Source organism: Aquarana catesbeiana, linkage group LG13 (genome assembly GCF_042186555.1).
Source record: "Aquarana catesbeiana isolate 2022-GZ linkage group LG13, ASM4218655v1, whole genome shotgun sequence".
Taxonomy (NCBI): Eukaryota; Metazoa; Chordata; class Amphibia; order Anura; family Ranidae; genus Aquarana; species Aquarana catesbeiana.
In genome coordinates, this window is record NC_133336.1 from 185,499,742 (window position 1) to 185,512,992 (window position 13,251).

General features: G+C 43.4%; 1 protein-coding gene across 1 annotated transcript in view; it reads left to right on the forward strand.

The window, feature by feature from the left end:
• The window catches only part of LOC141117053 (cathepsin K-like), a 74,373-nt gene that overhangs the window by 24,275 nt on the left and 36,847 nt on the right, over positions 1-13,251 (forward strand). The window contains exons 3-4 of the mRNA XM_073609644.1: positions 83-205; positions 9,798-9,950. Of these exons, the coding sequence (XP_073465745.1) occupies positions 83-205; positions 9,798-9,950 (276 nt within the window). The remainder of the gene's footprint in view (positions 1-82; positions 206-9,797; positions 9,951-13,251) is intronic.

Below are 13,251 nucleotides of genomic sequence, written 5' to 3' on the forward strand. Positions count from 1 at the left end.
AGTATAAACACCCAGCATCAATCTTTGTAGAAGTCCCAGTGTTTTTATATCCTATCCTCCCTCTTTCTTTTTTATCTTCCAGCTGGATGAGGCAATGAGACGTCTGATTTGGGAGAAGAACTATAAATTTATTGTTGCCCATAATGAAGAATTTCTGCAAGGCCGACACACCTATGACCTGGCCATGAATCGTCTGGGGGACATGGTAAGTGTCTGACGTGGTAACAATAGTTAAAGCTAGCCCCACAAAATGTTTTCATTGGTCAGTTCTATATATTGATCTAAGTACATAATGGGTTTTCTTATCCTAATCCGTTTCTTAGGTTGGCTGTTTTGTTGGTATGACTGCTGATAAAATTGGTTGAACTAATAATGAAAAGCATTGTGTGTGTTTGTATCTAAACCCAGTTTTCAGTTTTTCGCATCATTCGCTATAATCACAATTCGTAAATTTGTACATTTGAAAATCCGAAAATAAGAAAGAAAATCCAAAAATTCGAAAAAATAACTAACTAATAATAACTAACTAACTATTAAATTATAGGTATTGGAATTTCCTTTCAAATTTGGCTGTTAGTGAATGTAACAAATATGAATTTATCTGCAGTCTCGTAAATTCGTAAATTTGTAAATTCGAAAATCCGAAAATAAGAAAGAAAATCCAAAAATTCGAAAGAATAACTAACTAATTAACTAACTAACTAACTAACTAACTAACTAACTAACTAACTAACTAACTAACTAACTAACTAACTAACTATAACTATTAAATTATAGGTATTGGAATTTCCTTTCAAATTTGGCTGTTAGTGAACATAACGAATATGAATTTATCTGCAGTCTCTAATTATAATAAACCCTCCACAATTCTATTAGTAGCAAAGTATAAGTTTTTAAAGATAGGTTCACTTTACCATGTATATGGTATCGCATACTGTAACTCTGGTCCTAAAATCATTAAAAGTGGTTGTAAACCCTTCCATATACCCAGTGAAGTGACTGGCCTCAGGTTGTTCACAGAGATTAAACACATCCTCCTACATAAGTTGTACCTGTTTATCTGCAGTCCTCTCTTCTGTACATCTGTTTAAAGTGCAAACGTTACACTTTTCTGAGCTTCAGAAAGCAGATGGAAGAAAGCGGAAGTTACACTTTGCAGAGCTCAAAGAGAGCTGATTGGAGGGAAATGGCACAGCCCTCTTCACACAGGAACAGAGCTGTGGCTGTCAATCACAGGGTGTGTGCTGGAGCTCCCTCCCCTGTCACCTTTTTTTCTCTTGGTGTCAGGAAAATTTGTCAGAAGTGACTCATGCTGATAGCAGAGGAATGAAGCAGCAGACAGAAATGACACTTAGGGGTTGATTTACTAAAACAGGAGCGTGGAAAACCTGGTGCAGCGCTGCATAGAAATCCGTCACCTTCCAGTTTTTTTTTGTCAAAGCTTAATTGAACAAGCTGAAGTTATAAGCTGATTGGCTACCATGCACAGCTGCACCCGATTTTGCACTCTCCAGTTTTAGTAAATCCACCCATTAAAGCGGAGTTCCACCCATTTAAAAGTCAGCAACTACAAAAAGTGTAGCTGCCAGTGTTGCCAACCCCTCGAAGTGAAATTTACTGGCAGAACACCAAAATTTACAAACGGTGCCAATTTTTTACTGGCAAAAAATCATGAAATTAAGTGGCACATCCACATTCTTTATTGACACTGCAAAAAAGTACTTAAAATTACTGTTTGTAGTGTTAAACAGTGAAAATATCAATATTTGAACTATAAACACATAGCTAGTGCTATTAGCAATGTGTTTAAGTTAAACAAAAGTCAAAAAACATATTTCTCAATTTACATGAAGGTCAGGTTACTATAACCCGGCCAGCAGAGAGTTCCCCCCAACATCAGAGTGTGCAGAATGGTGACCAGAGACCACCTTCCACAGAGTGAATACACTAAGGTAAGGGGGGTTTTACTAATATAGGGGGGAACCTTTATATCAGTGCCCTCTTACATTATTGTATTCACTCCACCCTTACATTAGTGACCCCTCCAGACTGGCCTGGCAGCGCTGTCACTGACCTCCTCTCAGGTGCACCTTGCAGGGCTTAGTCAGACGGCTCCAGCTTGGCAGCTATTCTACAGTTTCCTCTCCACAGTCCACACATGTCTGTCTCTTCCCGAAACCCTCATCCCGGCGGCGCTCCCACTCTTGACTCCTTTCTAGGATCCCCTCAGAGACTGCAGACATGATAAAAGACAAGAGACGGTCAGAGGCTGCGAACATGATACAGGAGGACAGAGGCTGCGGACATGATACAGGAGGTGGACAAAGGCTGCAGACATACTACAGGAGGTGGACAGAGGCTGCAGACATACTACAGGAGGTGGACAGAGGCTACAGACATACTACAGGAGGTGGACAGAGACTGCGGACATACTACAGGAGGTGGATAGAGGCTGCGGGCATACTACAGGAGTTTGACAGAGGCTGCAGACATACTACAGGAGGTGGACAGAGGCTGCGGACATACTACAGGAGGTGGACAGAGGCTGCAGACATACTACAGGAGGTGGACAGAGGCTGCGGGCATACTACAGGAGGTGGACAGAGGCTGCGGGCATACTACAGGAGGTGGACAGAGGCTGCGGGCATACTACAGGAGGTGGACAGAGGCTGCGGGCATACTACAGGAGGTGGACAGAGGCTGCGGGCATACTACAGGAGGTGGACAGAGGCTGCGGGCATACTACAGGAGGTGGACAGAGGCTGCGGGCATACTACAGGAGGTGGACAGAGGCTGCGGGCATACTACAGGAGGTGGACAGAGGCTGCGGACATACTACAGGAGGTGGATAGAGGCTGCGGGCATACTACAGGAGGTTGACAGAGGCTGCGGGCATACTACAGGAGGTGGACAGAGGCTGCGGGCATACTACAGGAGGTGGACAGAGGCTGCGCACATACTACAGGAGGTGGACAGAGGCTGCAGGCATACTACAGGAGGTGGACAGTGGCTGCGGACATACTACAGGAGGTGGATAGAGGCTGCGGACATACCACAGGAGCTGGACAGAGGCTGCGGGCATACTACAGGAGGTGGACAGAGGCTGCGGGCATGATACATCCTCAGAGTAGCCTCCTCCTCTGCCCACCATCATATTACTTCTCCACATCATCAGTGTGTGCTGTGTCCTCCTCTTGTACCCCTTTCACCTCTCCACAGGTCAGGGCAGCACTGTGCTGCCCTGACCTGTGGAGAGATGAAAGGGGCACAGGAGGAGGATACAGCACACTGATGATGTGGACTGGAGAAGTAATATGATGGTGAATAGAGCACATCAGTCTCTGTCCCCTGCATATGCCATGCAGCCAGAGCCCAGGGACAGAGACTGATGTGCTCTATTCACCATCATATTACTTCTCCCGGCCGGCTCCCAGTAACGTCTTCCTTTTACTACGGATATTATATCCCCCCTACAGCTTCACTCTCCTCCGGTACCTCCGCTCCGCCTATGATGAGTGTGCAGTCATGCACTGCATGACAGGACAGAGTCACCCTGGCTGGCCGCCGTGGTCTCTCTCGATGGATTCAAAAATGGCTCCAGGCGACACAATTGCGTTACTGCGCATGCGCCGCCCGGCCGAGCTTTCCCGAGCCCAGCGCATGCGCAGTTGCGTGGTTGGCTCGCGGCTTGTGGACTTTCATGGGCGCCCCCAAAAAGGGTTCAAATTTACGGGCTGCCTGTAAACCTACAGGCGGTTGGCAACACTGGTAGCTGCTGACTTTTAATAATCGGACATTCACCTGTCCCACGGTCCAGCGATGCGGGTGTACAAAGCCCCACTCCTCTCCCCCTCCTCTCCGCGCTGCCGGCATTTTAACTGTGGGTGCCCGGCTGTGGCTTCACAGCCAGGTGAGCACTGCGCATGCGTGAGCTGCACTGCGCATGCGCGAGCCGCTCTGCACGCTGTGCACGGCCGGGCAATCTTCTGGGACCTGTGACGTGTCCCAGAAGATTGCAGGGAGGGGGGAGAGGTGATATTCCTTCCAGCGCCGCGGCGCCAGGGGAGAAAGTGGGAGCTGGGTGCCTGTAAAAACAGGGTACCCGCTCCCCCCCAAAAAATGACATGCCAAATGTGGCATGTCAGGGGGTCACTTAAAACCGAAGTTCCATTTTTGGGTGGAACTCCGTTTTAATCCCCTTAATTGAGACAATAAAGGGATATGCTTCGTTCATATTTCATTTTAGAGATTTACAACCACTTTAAAGTGTTACTAAACCCACAACAGTAAAATCAGTCTCTATATGTAGTAAAGCGTACTTGTTATACTCACTGTGGAACCTAAGGGGTTAATCCTCTGGATTGTGTAAAAAAGGCTGTTTGATCCTGTATGCATATATCCTCCCCTTCTTCCGCTGACTCCAGAACAGGTCTGGATAAGACAGAGCCTTTGGAGTCAGGCTGCACATGCTCAGTTTGGTGTGTATTGCTAGAGGGTGATCAGCACAGGGCCAATCAGCACTGTCCAGACAGAGGGTCAGGGGTCCAGGATCCTTATAGGACAGCTCAGTGCAGTATGAAAACTCCTCCTACAAGCTTTATCAGAAACTGATAGAAGTCACAAGACCATATACTGCTAATGAGAAAAGGTATTTAGCAGTTTATATTTGCTAAAACAATTGCATTTCCATGTTCTGTGTACTGTGGGAGACCAGATATAGTGAATGCAGGTTCTGGGTTTAGTAACATTTTAAGCATGAGGATGTGAGACACTAAAAGGGAACCTCCAGTTTGGTTGAAACGTGTTATAAACATTTTCAATACAGGTCATTTTGCATTTTAATGACCTCAGTGTGAGAGCGTCCCCCACCTCCTCAGTAGTCTCAGAACTTTTGTTTTTTTAGATGAGTTGTTTCTCACTCTAATACTTCATGCTTTTGGTGGTGTATCTACTTAATTAGCACAGCTGCAGATATTTGTCCCAAATCTTTATTAGCCTATAATAAGCATTTGCACGAGTATTGGTAGTCATGCAAATGCACCAATACCTGAGACCGATACTTTCAGGCTCAGTTCATTCAGCTGTCAGCGGGGTTCCCCTGTTGACAGCTGAAGTGTTAAAGTATTCCTGCAATTGTAGCTGTCAAAAAACAAAAACAGTCGGGTAATGTTTATCAACAACATTGCTCAGCTGCTGAAACACTCAGATAAAAAGAAACATTGTGGGTTTTTTTTTTGTATCTTTCTGTTTCTTCATCTACAAATCAAAGGGATGAACTTCTGCAGATGAAGTCAGTTTAACCTCCCTGGCAGTATGATTATGTCACAACCACACTCGGGAAAACCGCCAGGGAGGTTAAAGCAGCCCGTCAAGTAAAAAAAAAAGTCTTTTTGTGTTTTTTTATTAAATGTTCCTCTGTTTAACCCCTTAATTTACTCTAATCAGCCTTAATTATCTCCTTATTCTCCTCCATTTAATTATTATTTTCCTGCTGATTTTTTTTTTTCACTTCTATTTTATAAACTATTAATAAATAAAACTTTTTTTGTCTGCTTTGTTTGTTAATATTTTTACACCTTTAACATATATTTACACGTTTCACATTGAAAAAAGTGCAGAATGTAAAAAAAAAATGTATTTCATTTGTAAATAACTTTTCAATGCTTTGTACCATTGCTGACAGCTGAAGCGCAAACAAAACAGTTGCGGTAGGTATCGGTAATTGGTATCAGCGAGTACTACAAACAAAGTATCGGTGCTCGTTGTAAAAAAAATGGTATCAGTGCATCCTTTGCACTATTTGTTCATTTATAAACCTGGTAAAAATTGTCCTAACACTGCGGTACTGTGTGGTCTATCAGCTAGGGCTGTGTTGGCTTACAGGCAACTGCAGATACATCACACAGCCCTGCATATCTGTGTCATCTTTTGAGGCTGTTGTTTCTGTTTTTTTAACAAACTTTATTGAGATGTCACACAGACATTTCAAAAAAGTTGAATTGCTGGACACGTGGCTGCATGCAGTACTTTTTTTCAGCACATCATGCCCATACCACCACTGCAACTTAACTCTGTATACCATGCACAGGGCCGGTGCTTGACTATTTAGGAAAAACTAACACCAAACACCCCCACCCCCCCTCCGGCCTGGCGGGGGAGGGGGTGGCATTAGTCTTGCCTAGGGTGCGGGTGACTACAACAGGGTCAGAGCGGACTTATCGGGGCAGCATAATTTCTCCTATGTCCAGAGACATGGTGCCCACCTCCTCCATCGCCCCAGATGTCACCCTCCTCACAGGCTGAGCTGCTGCTGACCTCCTCCTCCGCAGCCGTGACGAATGTCCTCCATGGCTGCTGCTTTCTATGGAGAGTCATTTACATGCCTCCCAACTTTTTGAGATGGGAATGAGAGACACCTATCAGCAAAAGTATGCAGGCATAGGACACACCCCTTGCCACGCCCCCTTTAAAGGAAAATAGTACAAAAAACAAGATTGGTTAAACTCTCAAATGCTTTTCTTACCACTACTATTCCTTTATATTGGCTTTTGGAATTTACAAATGCAGCAATTTAGAAATCAGATGAAAGGTTTAGTGCTGGAAAACACTTTTTGATAGATAAAAAAGTGCATTTTATATACATCTATATAGATCAGACAAAAAATGAGGAACAAATGAGGAGGAAAGAGGGACAGGGGGACATTGCTCCAAATCAGGGACAGTTGGGAGCTATGCATTTAGCGCCCCAGCCCTGTGTAGGGTGGCATTCTTCAGCCCCCTGTGTTCCACGGCCAGGCTAGTGGGGAAGTCAGTGGCTGTGGCTGCATCTCCTAGGCAGTAGTGCACCCTAGGCGTCTGCCTAGTTTGCCTAGCGGGCAGTTGCAGAGTGGCCCCATTCACTTAAATGGGGTAGTGGCCGCTGACAGCAGCAGGGTGTATAAGCAAAGCATTATGGCAGTGGCATGTGTACACCCTCAGCCGCTGCAGCTGAACTGTGAGGTTTTACTGCCCCAACCGCTAGTGTGAAAGAGCCCGTAGTATTAAAGTGTTACTCAAACCTAAGACACTGCATTTAATATATCTGGTCTCCCTCAGTACACAGAACATTGAAATGCAATTATTTTAGTAAATATAAACGGCTAACTACAGTGGGGCAAAAAAGTATTTAGTCAGCCACCAATTGTGCAAGTTCTCCCATTTAAAAAGATGAGAGAGGCCTGAAATTGTCATCATAGGTATACCTCAACTATGAGAGACAGAATGTGGAAACAAATCCAGACAATCACATTGTCTGATTTTTGAAAGAATTTATTTGCAAATTATGGTGGAAAATAAGTATTTGGTCACCTACAAACAAGCAAGATTTCTGGCTCTCAAAGACCTGTATCTTCTTCTTTAAGAGGCTCCTCTGTCCTCCACTCATTACCTGTATTAATGGCCCCTGTTTGAACTTGTTATCAGTATAAAAGACACCTATCCACAACCTCAAACAGTCACACTCCAAACTCCACTATGGTGAAGACCAAAGAGCTGTCGAAGGACACCAGAAACAAAATTGTAGGCCTGCACCAGGCTGGAAAGAGTGAATCTGCAATAGGCAAGCAGCTTGGTGTGAAGAAATCAACTGTGGGAGCAATAATTAGAAAATGGAAGACATACAAGACCATTGATAATCTCCCTCAATCTGGGGCTCCACGCAAGATCTCACCCCTTGGGGTCAAAATGATCACATGAACGGTGAGCAAAAATCCCAGAACCACACGGGGGGGACCTAGTGAATGACCTGCAGAGAGCTGGGACCAATGTAACAAAGGATACCATCAGTAACACACTACGCCGCCAGGGACTCAGATCCTGCAGTGCCAGACGTGTCCCCCTGCTTAAGCCAGTACATGTCCGGGCCCCTCTGAGGTTTGCTAGAGAGCATTTGGATGATCCAGAAGAATTGGGAGAATGTCATATGGTCAGATGAAACCAAAGTAGAACTGTTTGGTAGAAACACAACTCGTCGTGTTTGGAGGAGAGAGAATGTTGAGTTGCAATCAAACAACACCATACCTACTGTGAAGCATGGGGGTGGAAACATCATGCTTTGTTTCTCTGCAAAGGGAACAGGGCAACTGATCCGTGTACATGAAAGAATGAATGGGGCCATGTATCGTGAGATTTTGAGTGCAAACCTCCTCCCATCAGCAAGGGCATTGAAGATGAAACGTGGCTGGGTCTTTCAGCATGACAATGATCCCAAACACACCGCCCGGGCAACGAAGGAGTGGCTTCGTAAGAAGCATTTCAAGATCCTAGAGTGGCCTAGCCACTCTCCAAATCTCAACCCCATAGAAAACCTTTGGAGGGTGTTGAAAGTCTGTGTTGCCCAGCGACAGCCCCAAAACATCACTGCTCTAGAGGAGATCTGCATGGAGGAATGGGCCAACATATCAGCAACAGTATGTGACAACCTTGTGAAGGCTTACAGAAAACGTTTGACCTCTGTCATTGCCAACAAAGGATATATAACAAAGTATTGAGTTGAACTTTTGATATTGACCAAATACTTATTTTCCACCATAATTTGCAAATAAATTCTTTCAAAAATCAGACAATGCGATTGTTTGGATTTGTTTCCACATTTTGTCTCTCATAGTTGAGGTATACCTATGATGACAATTACAGGCCTCTCTCATCGTTTTAAGTGGGAGAACTTGCACAATTGGTGGCTGACTAAATACTTTTTTGCCCCACTGTACCTTTTCTCATCAGCAGTATATAGCAGTCTTGTGACTTCTATCAGTGTCTGGTTAAAGCTTGTAGGAGAAGTTTTCATTCACCTCTGACTGTCCTATAAGGCTTCAGGACCCCTGACCCTCTGTCTGGACAGTGCTGATTGGTCCTGTGCCGATCACATGCACCCTCCCAAGAAAAAAAAAAAAAACTCTCTTGCAATACACACCAAACTGAGCATGTGCAGAATGCCTCCCGGGCATCTGTACTATCAGCAGATGGATTAGGGACAGTGGAAGAAGGGGGAGGATCAGAGAAGACAGGATCAAACATCCTTTTTACACAATGCAAAGGATTAACCCCTTAGGTTCCACAGTGAGTATAACAAGCATGCTTTACTGCATAGACAGGCCGATTTAACTGTTGTGGGTTTAGTAACACTTTAAGAATGAACAGGTGTAATAGACAGCACAGAGGAGCTATGTAATGTATTTTTTGCTGTTTGTAACATACACAACCCCAGCTGATGGATCACACAGTGCAGCAGTGTTGAGTGATTGCCCACTTTTACAAATGAATGATCAGCGCTGTCAGGTTGGCGCCATGTATGACACAACCCCACGGCAATAAACTTTCATTCACAAAAGTGAAATATCACGCAGCGGTGCAGGTCTGTGTATGTTTAGAAGCATCGGCAGATAGATCACACGGCGCTGCAGGATGTGTGATCTTTTGTGATTGGCAGCATTGGAGGCCAGAACTGTCAACCACAAATCACTCATGTCACTGAATATGCACATGTAATAAGAGAATTGTACTATTTTTTTTTTAGTTTATATCAGATCATTTTTATTAGAAAAGAAAAGTTTTCACTTACAAAACAAGAGAATTGTACAATTTAGACAAACACGAAATTTTGATTCAGGAATTGTGTGATTCTTTGCAGATTGGGCATATCTGCCTGTATATATTCACATATTAATCAATTTATCTAATTTTTTTTATACCTATTTATTGTGACTACTGACCTGCCAGTTAGTAAAACTGTTATTCTACAAAGCTTGATTTCTTTGCAGACCAGTGAAGAAGTTGTGAAGACAATGACAGGGCTGAAAGTCCCACCAAAAAATAGGGCGAGGAATGTCACAGTTGATGACGAGGAACTAGTACCCCTCCCGGACTCTGTTGACTATAGGAAGAAAGGTTATGTCACGCCAGTCCGAAATCAGGTAACATAAAAAAAACCCATTTCATCTAAGATTAGCAATTTTCCACTCAAAAATGTATAAAATTCAAGTTTACCTTCATAGTATGTCGAACCTTTATGACTGGAAGCATGTGGCAAAGGTGCAAAAAAAAAAAGTGAGCGCTATACCAAAATATAAAGTAAAATAAAAAATGTGCACAGGCAAAATACTCAGTCCTATAAATGATAATCATATAAAATGTGCAGCACTGTAGTGAGAATGAAAAAAGTGCAAAACTGTGCAAGGAATTGTAAAAAATTGTAAAAAAATTAAACAACAACGTTAATTAAACCTCTTAAGTACAGTGCCTTGCAAAAAAATGCTTCACCCCCCCCCCCCTTGGCTTTTTACCAATTTTGTTACATTACAGCCTTTAGTTCAATGTTTTTTTAATCTGAATTATATGTGATGGATCAGAACTAGGGATGGGCCGAACACCCCCCTGTTCGGTTCGCATCCAGAACATGCGAACAGGCAACAAATTTGTTTGAATACACGAACACCGTTAGTCTATGGGACACGAACATGAAAAATCAAAAGTGCTAATTTTAAAGGCTTATATGTAAGTTATTGTCATAAAAAGTGTTTGGGGACCCGGGTCCTGCCCCAGGGGACATGTATCAATGCAAAAAAAAGTTTTAAAAACGGACATTTTTTCGGGAGCAGTGATTTTAATAATGCTTAACAAACAATAACAATAAAAGTGAAACAATAAAAGTGAAATATTCCTTTAAATTTCGTACCTGGGGGGTGTCTATAGTATGCCTGTAAAGTAGCGCATGTTTCCCATGTTTATAACAGTCTGAGAGCAAAATAACATTTCTAAAGGAAAAAAAAGTCATTTAAAAGTGCTAGCGCCGGCTATTAATGAATTGTTGGTCCTGACAATACACATAAAAGTCATTGAAAAAAAAATTTAAAAAATGCGTGGGGGTCCCCCAAAATTCCACTACCAGGCCCTTCAGGTCTGGTATGGATATTAAGAGGAACTCCACGCCAAAATTAAAAAAAAAATGGCATGGGGTCCCCCCCAAAAATCCATACCAGGATTTTCAGGGGAACTTCACGCCAAAATTTAAAAAAAAATGGCGTGGGGTTCCCCTAACAATCCACACCAGACCCTTATCCAAGCACACAACCTGGCCGGCTGCAGAAAAAGAGGGGGGGACGAGAGAGCACCCCCCCTCCTGAACCGTACCAGGCCACATGCCCTCAACATGGGAAGGATGTCCCCATGTTGATTGGGACAAGGGCCTCATCCCCGCAACCCTTTGCCCGGTGGTTGTGGGGGTCTGTGGGCGGGGGGCTTATCGGAATCTGGAAGCCCCCTTTAACAAAGGGGACACCCAGATCCCGCCCCCCATGTGAATTGGTAAGGGGTACATTGTACCCCTACCATTTCACAAAATGAAAGTGTCAAAATGTTAAAAAAACCACAGGAGACGGCTTGGGACAAGTCCTTTATTAAAAATAAAAAAATAAAAAACAAAAAAGAGATTCCAGCGATGTAATCTAATAAATCCATGCTCCTACTCCAGCGATGTAATCCAATTCTCGATCTTCAGCGATGGATGATCTCCAGCGACTCCAGCCAAGAACACGCACAGGATCCTGCCTCCACCGGAGGCACCCAGCCAATGACACGGTGCTAGCCTGACAGCTCTTATGTAGCTGAGGGCAGGGCCACCCGTCACGTGACCCCGTCCCCCTCTGACAAGGGGAAACGCCGGGGTTTCCCAGTGATGTGTACGGTGTCCCCCCCCTCTGATGCATCGCAGGATTCCCGTTGCAGTACTCAGGGTTGGTCTGTTTCGGCTGGCCTCCCGAAGAAAGGGGTCCGCCTGGTTTCGGCCAGGTGGACCAGTGAGTACCCCGGTCCCCGTCAGGAGCCTTGCACCCCAGGGGATCAGAGCAAGGGTCCTTTCTCTTCAGAGGAGGACCATGTGTACACCCTGTGCACTTTATTGTGTTCTCACTTTTGTGTGCACACTTTTTTTTTTTTGCACCAGGTGTTACCTTTTTGTAAGTGTGTTTCACTACACCACGGGACTTATTTTCTCTCAATTGATCTATTGATTTCTCTCATTCAGATGCACGGGAGGCGTGTATGGCTAACCTTACACTAGGGTTATTAAAAAATATATATTTTGTTATTTATAAACGATTACATAATTGAATTCCTTGATAATTTTTCTTTCATTTGTACATCAGTGCATGTCAGAAAGGTCTATTATTTATTCCATATTGTATTATGACACAGAAAAGCAGAATCTGATATCTATGGGCAATGTAAACACTTAAGCTGGAAATACGTTACTAGAATTTTGTTCAAAATTTGAACCACTGTTAAATTTTCTAACCATGAGTGGGCTATATTGACGCTTGTTTTTGACCACAGTGACAATAAAATTTGAAGAATGTAAAGATGTAAATTTTTTCTCCAAAAAATGAATTTCCAACAGTGGATGTGTTTTTTTTTTGTTTGGGAAATTACACCAGTGTTAATTTTGGCAGCAAATTTCGATTTAGTTTTTGTCTTAGGACTCAAATAGCATTTTAGTTTTACTCCCATTTTAGTCTTCTCCAATTGTTTTAGTTTTAGTCGTATTTAGTCGACTAAATCTCCAGTACATTTTAGTCGTCTAAAATCGAATGGGTGTAATTAAATTGTAATTAGTAATTGTAATTGTAATTGCATTAGTTACCATTTCTCTACAATTTCCAACCTCATTATATACTGCTGGAGTTAAAAATTGAATATGCTATTATTTAATGTATTGAGGTATGAACATGCACTACAGACCAGTGTTCATTTTGAAGTCAAATTTAAATTTAGTTTTAGTCTTATGCCCCGTACACACGGTCGGACATTGATTGGACATTCCGACAACAAAATCCTAGGATTTTTTCAGACGGATGTTGGCTCAAACTTGTTTTGCATACACACGGTCACACAAAGTTGTCGGAAAATCCGATCATTCTGAACGCGGTGACGTAAAACACGTACGTCGGGACTATAAACGGGGCAATAGCCAATAGCTTTCATCTCTTTATTTATTCTGAGCATGCGTGGCACTTTGTGCGTCAGATTTGTGTACACACGATCGGAAATTCCGACAACGGATTTTGTTGTCGGAAAATTTTATAGCCTGCTCTCAAACTTTGTGCTTTGGAAAATCCGATGGAAAATGTGTGATGGAGCCCACACATGGTCGGAATTTCCGACAACAAGGTCCTATCACACATTTTCCGTCAGAAAATCCGACCGTGTGTACGGGGCATT